The sequence below is a fragment of the Papio anubis genome, chromosome 12, assembly GCF_008728515.1.
Source record: "Papio anubis isolate 15944 chromosome 12, Panubis1.0, whole genome shotgun sequence".
NCBI lineage: Eukaryota > Metazoa > Chordata > Mammalia > Primates > Cercopithecidae > Papio > Papio anubis.
In genome coordinates, this window is record NC_044987.1 from 70,921,448 (window position 1) to 70,933,585 (window position 12,138).

At 47.4% G+C, this 12,138-nt stretch overlaps 1 protein-coding gene across 7 annotated transcripts in view; it reads right to left on the bottom strand.

The window, feature by feature from the left end:
* GALNT18 (polypeptide N-acetylgalactosaminyltransferase 18) overlaps positions 1 to 12,138 on the bottom strand; it is a 361,437-nt gene that overhangs the window by 286,449 nt on the left and 62,850 nt on the right. For 5 of the 7 annotated variants that reach the window (XR_004177488.1, XM_017948633.3, XM_017948636.3 and 2 more), the window contains exon 2: positions 9,913 to 9,984. The exons of the other annotated variants lie outside the window; for them this stretch is intronic. Coding sequence is in view for 4 of the 5 variants with exons in the window: in XM_017948633.3 (XP_017804122.1) it covers positions 9,913 to 9,984 (72 nt within the window). In the remaining variant the exon portion in view is untranslated. The remainder of the gene's footprint in view (positions 1 to 9,912; positions 9,985 to 12,138) is intronic. 7 annotated transcript variants of the gene reach the window in all.

Below are 12,138 nucleotides of genomic sequence, written 5' to 3' on the forward strand. Positions count from 1 at the left end.
CCAGGACTCCAGGCCCTATCTTATGACTCTGAGTTCCAAACTCCTTTGGTGGAAAGGGCTTGGGGATTCCAGAATAGTCCTACCTCATGATGTAAGGTGCCAGGACAGACCTTTACCATTTTTCATTTCCCAGATTTTCTAAATGTGCCATCATTTCAAATCACTGTGTGACACTGTGTATGGCCAATAGTTGCACAAATAAAGCCAGCACAGGCTGCAATCTGCATCTCCAAAAGTTTGAATGGCTCAGCTGCAAAAGTGAGTACAAGCTGACATTTCCAATCAATCTTGTCCTTGCCTTCAGTTCCAGTGCACTGCATGGGACACCCTAGTGAGACTGCAGTAGGCAGAAGAAAGAGAGAGACAGCCTCTGTCATCCCAAGCCACAAGAAAACATCTTTCCAACACCCATTCGGAAGGCACCAAGCACTAAGACAAAACTGCTCCATCCAACACAAAGACCTACTTGTCCCAGCCAGCCTCTGACCCCTGCCACTGTGCTCACAGGAACCTCTTCATGGCCTCCATGCCCTCTGACATCTGGACCTCCTGGGGTCCCTGGGCCAGACCCTCCCTATTTGCCAGAGGGGAGGTCTCTAAAGGCCTCCTGCCCATCTGCACAAAATCATTCACTCCTCTCCATCAATAATGACTTTGCACATCTAAACAAGTTCTGAATGCAGTAAGCCTCAGGCACACAAGACTAAACACATGCACAATTTATCACTTTTCCCAGCTTGACCAGCTCCACTTTTGTAGGCTAAAAGTTTCTTATCCAAGGCAGTACATGTAAATTCAATGAATAGATCTCTATGCTGATGGCAGAAAATTCAACACAAATACAAAACTTCTTTGCTAATTACAATAGATGTTTTCCTGGTGAACAACAGATGCTTCATCTACACTTTCACTCATACTAATATACTTTATATTAACTGTCGTGGCAGAGACTGCTAGCTAGAACACCCAAATTATGGCTGGACATGTGGCTTCCCAGAAAGAAGACTACATTTCCCAGCTTCCCTTAAATTTAGGTGTGCCTATGTAACTACAGTATGGACAGTAGGATGTAAGAGAAAGTGGTATATGTAACTCCTCAGAATTGTCCTTAAAGAAAAGGGATATATGCTTCTCCATCCTCCTTCCTGCTGGCTAGAACGCACACATAATGACTGGAGCTGTAGCAGCCATTTCAGACCACAAATCAGAAAGCTCGGGCTGCGGATGACAGCAACAAGCTAAAAAGGGCCCAGGCCTGTGATCCTGGAAGAGCTAGACCAGTCCCAGATTGCTTAACTCCAGACTTCCTGAATTTGAGAGAGAAATACACTTCTATCTTGCTTAAGCCATTCATTATACTGTCCCTGCTGCTAAACCTAATTCTAACTGATATGGCTGATGACCTAAAAAGCTTGGTCTGCACTTCTAGGCATCTTCATCTATATCACTGCCAAGCACTGCTCATGAGACCGTTCTGTCCCACATGCTTGGGGCTGCTTCCATCCAAATGGAATAATTGGCCCCAGTCCTTTGTAAGAAGTTGGCACTGGCACAGGACACCTTGGTCCTTAAGTCCTTCTCCACCCTTCTATCTGGCCTGACCTTCCAGTCTGATTTCCACTGGCTAGCTTTTCTGGCCTACAACTCTTTCCCACTATCCCCATTTCCTCTCCCACATTGCATACAGGTGGTGTTTATTTCAAGTAGTGGTTTCCAGGTAACCTTCTTTGAACTGCTCTAGCTACAACCCTAGTGGCTGGGCTGGGACCCTAAGCATTGCCCTCCCCTGCCCTGACACTCTGGAGGACAGCCTAAACCACTCAAATATCCTTGTAGACTTGCTCCCTTCCTTACTGAGCCTATGCCTGAAGAAGGGTGGAAGAGGGGAGGAAGGCATGCTGGGGAAACAAAGTCAAGGGCCTGTCCTGATTGATTTGCTTTCTCAAAAAGCCAAGCTGCCAGCCACCCAGATCTGGCCACTGGACCCCACTGGAGCTGAGGAAGGCTCACATTATATAGTGGCAGATGCCATTGAAAAGGCAGCCTGTGCCTCCAGGACAGGACTCCGATGGCAGCTCTAGAGAGCAGAGAATCAAGCAGCATTACAGGATGTTACAAACCAATGCATCCAGCAGGTAAGACACAGGGGCAGGGACTGCTCAGCTCTGAGCTCCTGCAGAAAACAGGCACCAGTTGTCCCAGTCCAGGTGGAAACACAGGGTACAGTGTCTAGACCACAATGATAGCTTACAGCCCACCCTGGGATCTAGTCTCCTGGATGAGCAGGTTGATAACGCCTCTTCCCCAAAGGCTTCCATGCTTCGGACCTCTCAGAAAATGATGCAAGGGGATTTCAAGGCAGTCCCATTCCCACAGTTTTCCAACTAGACACATTGATTTTTTTTTAGCACTCTGCAGTTGCGGAATCTTGGCCAACCCTTGTGCCATGTGAGGCCCAGAACTGTGTAACCCCCACCCCCAACCATTGTCACACAGGGCTCTTCTGAAAGCCTTTTTTTTCTCTCCTCACCATCTGCCTCTTTCTAATTGGCCATAATTTAGAAATAAAGCATTTCCGAAGTTTCCCTAGATTCTCAGATTACAAGTGCATAGGATACTCACTGACACAGACAGGTAAGGACCACAGGAGTCCCATGCCATGGGAGTGTACTGTCTGGAGCAGCACTATCCAACAGAACTTTCTCTAATGGAAATGTTCTAGATCTGCGCTGTCCAAGATGGTAGTCACCCAGCCATATGTGGCTCTTGAAATGTGGCTAGTGAAACAGAGGAGCTAAGTGTTAATTTTCTTTAATTTCACCTAATTTAAAAGTAAACAGCCATATGTGGCTAGTAGCTACCATCCTGAATACTGTAGTTCCAGGGGAGTTACACAATTAAGCGAATAGTTGTCTTCATAGAGATTTAATTGTTATTGCAATAAGCAGCATGGAGAGGAAGAGGAACACACAGTGAGGTGTGCAATGGGGGAATTTCACTTTTCCTGGGGAAGATGCAACATCACTCTGAAGCAGTCACATTTTAGTGGGTGATCCAACTTTGGATACAAAACTGAAACTCTATACAGGACCAAAAAAAAAAAAAAAAAAAGACCAAAAGAAAATAACCAAAAACATTTTTCAGATACTCTATAACAAGTTCACTTTATTTATATAAAGAATAAACTTCTTTTAAGTGGGTCAGCACAATACTCTATATTTCTCTCTGAGGAAAAGTAAACTAAATAAAGTTGCTATCCACTTATATGTGGGCCACACCTGATTTTTTTTCTTATGCAACAGAGATCTGTCATAGAACAAGGTGTTCTTCACCCTCCCCTGAAGGAAAAAGGACAAATTGGCGTCAAGACCACTGCCTTAGCCTGCCCTCTTCAAACCCCATGACTTCTCCTCCACCATTAGAACCTCTAGTGCTTGAGGTCATCTCTGAAGTCATGGAGTGGAAACAGATTCCCAAAGCCCAGAAATTTCCAAGGTCTTTAGCATCTTTGAGCTTCCTTGAAATCAAGGGTACAGTGACCTTAATTTCAGACTGGGTGGCTGTGATAGCTTACTCCCATGGAGAGAACACAGCAGGCGAAGGTTTTGGGAAAGTTGGTGAGAGCCAACTGGGAGAGCCACCAGGTTACTGCCCATTTCCTGGGCTGCAATAAGAATTTTAGAAAGGAAAACTGTCTCACACATCCATATGAAGAGACCACCAAACAGGCTTTGTGTGAGCAACACGGCTGTTTATTTCACCTGGGTGCAGGCGGGCTGAGTCCGAAAAGAGAATCAGCAAAGGGTAGTGGGATTATCATTAGTTCTTATGGGTTTTAGGATAGGCGGTGGAGTTAGGAGCAATGTTTTGCAGGCAGGGGGTGGATCTCACAAAGTACATTCTCAAGGGTGGGCAGAATCACAAAGAACCTTCTTAAGGGTGGGGGAGATTACAAAGTACATTGATCAGTTAGGGTGGGGCAGAAACAAATCACAATGGTGGAATGTCATCAGTTAAAGCTATTTTCACTTCTTTTGTGGATCTTCAGTTGCTTCAGGCCATCTGGATGTATACATGCAGGTCACAGGGGATATGATGGCTTAGCTTGGGCTCAGAGGCCTGACAAAAATGATAATGTATTCACTGAAAAGAAGAAAAAGGAGAAAGCAGCCATAGGCCCTCTGGAGACGCAGGTCTTCAACAAGAGGCAGGGTTTCCAGGCAGTGAGCCATGCATGTGAGAATTGTGGTCACCTACTCCCTCACTTGCCAGGCCAAAATGTGGAAGGGAGCCCAAGACCCCAAAAAAGCTAGAAACTCCTCCAGCTGTCCCCCTGCCCCCTTCTTTCAGACATCCACATTAGCACTCATCATGTTGTATCAAAGTTATCTTTGTCTGCCTTTACCTTCTCAAAAAGACCAAGAGCTTCTGGAAGGCAGGCCCATTTGATACCTCCCAGCATGGGGCCTGGGGGACAACAGGTGTGACAATTGGCTATTGAGTGAATGCAAACAGCATATGGGCAGCACAGTTTTCATATCCCAGCCCAGCTTCCTAATGGCCATGAAACCCTGGGCAAGTTACTTAACCTCAGCCTCAGAGTTGGAATTAAATATGAGAAAACATTTCAGGGTCAGCCTACAGCCCTTGTAAGGGCTCAACAGCAGGGGTGTACTGTGGACAAAGTTAGTGGGAGATGTGACTCTGCTAAGAACAGAGTGATTTCCACAGACCCCGCACCCTTATGCAAAGGACCTGTCTTTGACCAGAGGCTAAATCCAGCATTCTAGCTTCTGCATGATTCTGTCAGCCTTTCTCAAGAAAGACAAGAGCCTGCTTTATTAAATAACCAGGTCCCAGCCTCACCTCACCTCCAGAACTCTGCTCCACGCCCAGCCACTGACACCCCACCCACGTTCCTGAGCCTCTCCAGACTGAGATCAGCAGTTTGCCAGGAGCCACAGCTTCCCATCCAAGGGTCACAGCCCTGGGCTTTGCTTTCTTGGGTGAGTTTAATCTAGATCAGTAGTTTTCAAGTTATTCACCCAGGACCAACAGAATTAGCTTCTCCTGGGAACCTGTGAGATATGCATTCTGGGGCCCAAATGATACACCCACTGAAGCAGAAACTGGGGTGTGGGGTCCAACAATCCACATTTTAGCAAGCCCTCCAGGTGACTCCGACTTACTCTCAAGTTCAAGAACCACTCTGAAGTTTGGCCTAGTTTTCCTTTCTTTATCTCACCTCTTCCTGCTTCCAGATTAGTATCTTCCCATGCTACCAGGACTGGGCGCTGAGGTCCTGAGTAAACCTTCACACCCGCTGCAGGATTTCAGAAGACCTATCTATGTATACTTTGCCTTCCCAGTCAAGCACCTGGCGCCAGCCACGACTGGAACCAAGCCACTGCCAGTCAGCAAGGCTGCCCCTGCAAAGCCCACCTCCACATCTCCCGCCTTGTCCCAGGGCATGGACGGGACCCAGGCCTCTGTCACCCCCTCCCTGCCTGCCTCTCCCAGAGTTCCACGAGCCAGAAGGAATCCAAGATCTGGGTCCTGCCTCCATGGAGTGGACAGGAGGGGCAATCAGGGGAGGGAAAATGCCTTCAAAACTCACTGAAGAAGAAATGGGAGAGTCCCTGGGAAGGCCTTTTATGGAAAGGAGAAGTGTGGAGAGGACTGAGAAGCACCAAGTTCCCCCCAGCCCCCCCACAATTCCCACCCAATGGCAGACACTGCTAACCAGCTGCCCCTGGGAGCCCTTCCAAGTGGTCCTCTCTTTAAGTTTCACTTACCACTGAGCTGAGTCACCCGCAGCTGGGTGCCAAGGTCGCCTGCCATGTCCCTGATTGCAAGTCCGCAGTGAAGCTGAGAAATCCATTTAACTCTTAGAAAATGCATGGGCACATCCCTAAGGCAGCGCCAGAGAATTTGCCACACAGGACACGAGCGGCTCGGGCTCTGTCTGCCTGATACTTCCATAATTATACATTGATTACTGCTCCCCTTCTGCACTGCTGGCCCCCGCGCAGCACTTCCTAACTACAAAAGGGTTTGCCGGTTACAGGCAAGGGGAATCAATCTTCTGCTGAGCGATGCGTCCTTCCAGGTGGTCACCACACCCTCCGTGGCTTCTTCCCCACTCCGCTTAGCGGACCAGTTAGTACCAAGCACCCAAGCACCTGCGAGGACAGCAATGTCTCTGGAGCCATGGCTGTGACCTCCTAGTCCTGCCAACGCCCTTCCTTACATCTCAGTGGGCTTGTTCCCCTTTGCCACAGCCTGGCCCTCTTTTCCAGGAGCCACTGGCTCTGGAAGAAGCATTATCACTGTGTGGAGAGGGGGCCACAGAGAGAAGTGGGGGACCACCATGAAAGGGAGGCACAGGAAACCTCAGGGACACCTGTAATCTGTCTCCAGAGTGACTTCTAGCGTGTCTTTCGTGAAAGACATTACCTGTGCTTGTCAGCAAGTGTTACATGAAAAAAAAAAAAAAATTGAGGGGGAGGAATGGGGAGCTAAACTTCTGAAATGAAATTCATTGAAGACACCCTGAAAGTTAACCAGGCTTTCTTACTAGAAGGTGTCTCCAAGCCTTTAGTGTGATTAATGTGTATTTAGGTCATTCCTGATACAGATTTTCAAATGTATTTGTTCACAGAACTCTATTCCCCAGAGCCTGGCATGGAACTGATGTTCCACGGAACATCCTTTGGGAACTGGCGCTATCTCACCAGCTGTGTTGGAAGAACTGTGGCTGATTCCCTCACATGGCTCACACACAGCCAGCTCTCCCCTAGACACTCTACTTATGGAAAGTGTCAGGGGAGAGGCAAGAGAATCCAGATTCCAGGACTGCAGGGCCTGTTTCCGACAGTGTCTGTCTGAGCCCAGGGTCCCTGAGCAGGGGCTGAGGATCCCGGAGGGAGCAGACAGGCGGAGCGGGGCAACAGGGCTGGTCCTGCACAGCCTCCTGGGAAGGAAACACAGAATCTCTGAATCTACTCTTGCAGGCACCTTCCTTGCACTTTGAGATCGTGGTCTCATTAAATCTTACCAACAACCCAATAAAGTGTCTATCATTACTGCCATTCTGCAGATGTGGAAATCGACACTCAAAGAAGCTAAGAAACTCGGAGTCTTTGGGACTTGAACTAAGAACTGAATGGTGAGTCCTGCTCAGGATCCGTGATGGGTTGCTCAGGGCGGGGGTGCCTACCCACCCCACCATTCATGCCAGCCAAGCTGCCAAGGACCCAGGCCCTCTCTGGCAGCCAACAGGCTGCAGGGTTCTCTTTTTTCAGGAGATCTAACTCAAGAGCATTTTCCTGACACAGTGTAAACGTTCGCCAGGAACAGGCTTCTTATCTTCCCCAACTCTGGCTTAATCCACGCTCCAGTGCTTAGGAGCTCAGACTGCGACAGCATCAGCCCAGGAGTGGCCACGTGTCAGCGGGCGTGCAGCTTAAAACACAGGTCTGGCGTGAGTCTCTTGTGACAAAGCTCTCCTGGGCCCTGGCTACGGACTTTAACCTGGCTTTGAATGCCCTGGCTTTAGACTTCTAACCTCCAGAACTATGAGAGAATAAATTCCTGTTGTTTTAAGCCACCCACTATGCGGTACTTTATTACAGAACGCTAGGAAATTGAAACACCCACTAAAGACACGTCCTGTCAGACTTTCCTCATTTCCTTAACAGAATTACCAGGGAAGCAAGTAATGCTCAAGCCTTCCTGCAAGGGTGCACCTCCCTCAGCCAGAGCCTCCTCGGATTAGGGGCCTCCTCAGGTATGCCTGTGACCAGGTGGAACAGCCTAGCTGGGGATGCATCTCTACCAGACCAAGTGGACTCTGTCTCAAAGACATGGAATCTTCTCCAAAGACCTCAAGCACATATCAGGAAAGAGGCTGGGGTCTCACGAGAACGCAGAGCAGGATCATCTGGACACTGATCTGGTTTGCTTTCCCTTATTTCCTCTCAGTCCTCTAACCTAGACCACACTTAAGCCAACACCAGAAATCAACAGACCATCAGCGCCAAGTTCATGGATAAAGCAAAACAATCATGTGGAACTGGTGGGACCTTGTATAAACAATTCAGGTTTCACAGAGGAAACTAAGACCCAGAGAAGGGAGACATTTGTTGCCCGAATATACACCGTGAGGTGGAAGCAGAAATGGGTTCAGCGTTCCTACTACGTAAAGTTGGGGTAAACTTAAGGAGTGAAGGTCAAACTCTATCGCTTGATTAAGGCGTCAGCCATCAGGGCTGTGCAGCCTGGAAAACTCTATGGGGTACCATTCACACTGTAGTGTACCCCTAGAATTTTGTAGAACACACCCTGTGCCCTATACTGGGCAGCCCTGACAGTAGCCTGAAGTGCCACGTCTAGGGATTGCACTGGGGTAATTCGCCAACATGGCACTGGCAACTCAGATATCCAGGGGCAATTATGCAATAGACAAAACTCACAAAAAGTGAGTTAGTCTCGCTTCTGTGCAAGATAGTGCCCTTGAGTAAAAGTAAAACTAAATACAAAAATCTGACTTCTCACTGGCTGCAGTTTCCTACCTCTGTTGAGTATTTCTGCAGTTTGCAAATGAAGTTGTGCCATGCAACTACAGACTGTGCAACTCTGCAAACCAAACTTCATGATGCCAGCTACTGGCTAAAATTCTGAAAACAAGAAAGCAGCATACAGGGCTATTTGCAGGGAACAAACATTTTATGATGTGTCAATCTACACTACCATTATCTTTAGCTAATAGGAGTGGCTAATGCTATCCAATTATGAGCAACAGAAAAATGTGCAGTAAACTACAACCCCAAACAAGTTCAAACGTTATGCTCAGTGCATATGATAGCCTAAAGAACATTTTTTAAAGGTGTACAGATCTTATTATTAGAAAATCAATTTTTCTGTCCTCAGCAAATAAATGTTGAAAATGTTGAACAAATATCTCAAGAATATAAAGAGGTACCATAACATTAGTCTGCCTAGGAGACCCATGGGTCTCAGTAAGGCCCCCATGCCAGGCCTTGGGTCTTTCCCAGATAGTCTCAGGACACAGGACACTGCACACTGGATGGCCCTATGAGGTTGTTCAGTCTAGCTGTCTTTATGCTGTTTTAAGGAACTCCAGGGTGTCACACCCTATGAGGTTGTTCAGTCTAGCTGTCTTTACGCTGTTTTTAGGAACTCCAGGGTGTCACAGAGGTGCCTCCAGATCCCTGCAAGTAGGAGAGTCTCTGAGTCTCATTCTTGTTTAACAGAAAGATTGCCATTTAATGTTTCAGTATTGGAGTTCTATGTTATATTCACTTTTACATGGTTATGGTGGGTTTTTTAAATGCAATAATTATTGCTGTAAGGTAGTACCCTCATTTTTAAAAGCATAAACCCTACAATCAGAGAGCTTGGATTCAACTTTTGTCTCAGCCACTTATTGGCTGTGTGACCTTGGAGAAATTACTCAATTTCTTAAATTGCTTTTTCTCTGGGTCCTGCCTATGGAAGAAGCCTCCCTCAGAGCTGTCAGTCAGGGAACTCAGCTGGCCCTGTCCCCACTCAGCTCTGGACCCAACCCTGTGCCTCAGTTTCCTCATCTGAAAAATAGGGATAAAAATATCTCCCTCCTAGGGTTGCTGTGGGGATCGGATGAGTTGTACTTTAAAGACACACAGAATGCTGTATGGCACACGCTTAGCCCTTGATAACTGTCAGCTGCTATGGCTATGGGTTTGCATCCCTACTATACGGAAGGGGAATTGGGGACCCGGAGAAGCAAAGCAATGGCATCTGAGGTTGCTGGGATTACAGCCCAGTTCCCTTGACTCTGAGCCAGGTGCCCTCACGCCACATGGCTGGCACTCATTACCATCTAGCCACCACAAGGATGCTCCAACATACCTGGTGATCGCAGCTGGTCCGTGTATGTCCACTGAGTTGACATTTCCCCAGCTTGAAGCAGAAGCTGATTATCTGTCAAATTCAACCGAAGAATGAATTCAGCTGTGAGTGTTTTTGAGCTACTAGAAATGTCCCCAAAGTGGAACTGTATGATGGAAACTGAAGGCAGTGAGGCAAGGGTGGATGGGCGCGCACCTCCGCCACCTGCCCTCACCAGTATCAGTCAGGGCCAACCTTCCTGGATAAGCTCCCCACACACATATCCTCCCCCTGCCACAAGATGTTTAGAAAAATACCATCGCCCCTGGATTCTCAGATCCCCATTTCTCTTTTACATTGCAATGTTGTTGAAATGGTGATTGATGGTGAATCTTACAATCAATGTGTACTCTTAATGTGGTAGTGTTTTTTTTTTTCCCTCTGCAAAATGATGATTAAATCAACGACAAATCTTACAATAGAGAAAAGGCAATACCTTGTAACAGATGCAATGGGATCCTCGATTTTCTCTCGAAAAAGACAAGTAAGGAAAAAAATGGCTAAAGTCCTACCGCTGAATGCTTGCAAATGCCTCAGTGTGTGTGCTTCACATATGCGCAAGGTGTCAGGCAGGGTGAGGCTGAGCTCTGCGGAGGGCACAGCACTTGTCCCTGCAGGTGGAGCCTGGGTGTGTCCAAGGCCTGAGGCAAGCTACACAGGAATAGCCCTGCTTCATGCTTGGAGTCAGGCAGTGTTTCCACCCTTCTTTAGAAGCATCAGGGATGGAAAGTCCAGCCCAGGCTCAGAGTTTCCTGGCTGGGAGCCCCTGCAGCCAGAGGGCTGGGATGAAACTCCCCTCTTCTGACACAATGCTGGATTTCCCCAGCTTTCCTGGCCAGGAAAGCACTTTGGAGGTGGGGGAAGGTGGCAACCCTTCCTGCCCCTTCACCTTGGGTCTCAGAGGGTAAGAGCTTAGCTCAGGGGACTTCGTTCATAGAGAAAATAATATCTGCACTCCAGGAGGAGTGGCTACTGGAGCCCTCACTTACTGCCCTTATGATCAAGTACAGTATCACTTCTCACCTCTAGTCTGGAGTGTCTCCCCACCTTGCCAGAGAGGCTGCACAGCACAGGAGTGAGCACCATAGTCCGCCGGAGCTCCAGCTCCAACTCAACCACTTCAGAAACAGTGTTTCACCATGCCTCTGCTCTCTCATTTGGAAAATGGAGGTGATAAATAACAGCACCTCCTTCACAGGCTATTAAGGGGGAAGTAGATGAGTTAATATATGTGAAATTCTGGGAATGTGGCCCAGCACCTATCAAGTTGTATTTAAGTGCCAGTATGGAGATTTGCTGTTTGCCTGGCAAACTACTATCCACTCTTTGAAAATTCAACCCAATAGTCACCTCCAAGAAGCCTCTTCTGACCACCCCCTCCACTCTCACATTCTCCTCGAGCCACCTTTCTTCCCCAGGTAAATATGCAGGGGTGAGCTTGGGGGAAACGGGAGAGGGGTGCCTAGTCTCTCCATCTATTGTTTGCATCACACACCAACTGTCTGCTTCTTTCTTTTGTTATACGGGGAGCTTTATAATAGCAGGGCTGAGTCTTGGTCATCTCTGTTTCCCCAGTACTTAGAACAGGACCTGACACTATCTACAGTCTCATGAGTGTTTAAGGCATGGAGAGGGATGGGATAGGATGGGATAGAATAGAATAGAATAGAATAGAATAGAATAGAATAGAATAGAATGGGATATGATGGGATGGGATGGATAGAATAGAATAAAATGGGATATGATGGGATAGGATGGGATGGGATGGAATAGAATGGGATAGGATGGGATGGGATGGGATAGAATAGAACGGAATATGATGGGATGGAATGGAATAGAATGAGATATGATGGGATGGATGGATAGAATGGGATATGATGGGATGAGATGGGATGGGATAGGATAGGATGGAACAGAATGGGATATGATGGGATGGATGAAATAGAATGGAATATGATGGGATAGGAATAGAATGAGATATGATGGAATGGGGTGGAATAGAATGGCATATGATGGAATGGGATAGGATGGGATGGGATGGATGGAATATAATGGGATATGATGGAATGGATGGAATGGAATGAGACAATGGATGGATGGATAGAATGGAATGGATGGATGGATGGAATGGATGGATGGAATGAAGGATGGAAGAATGGATGGAATGGAATGGACAGGATGGATGGA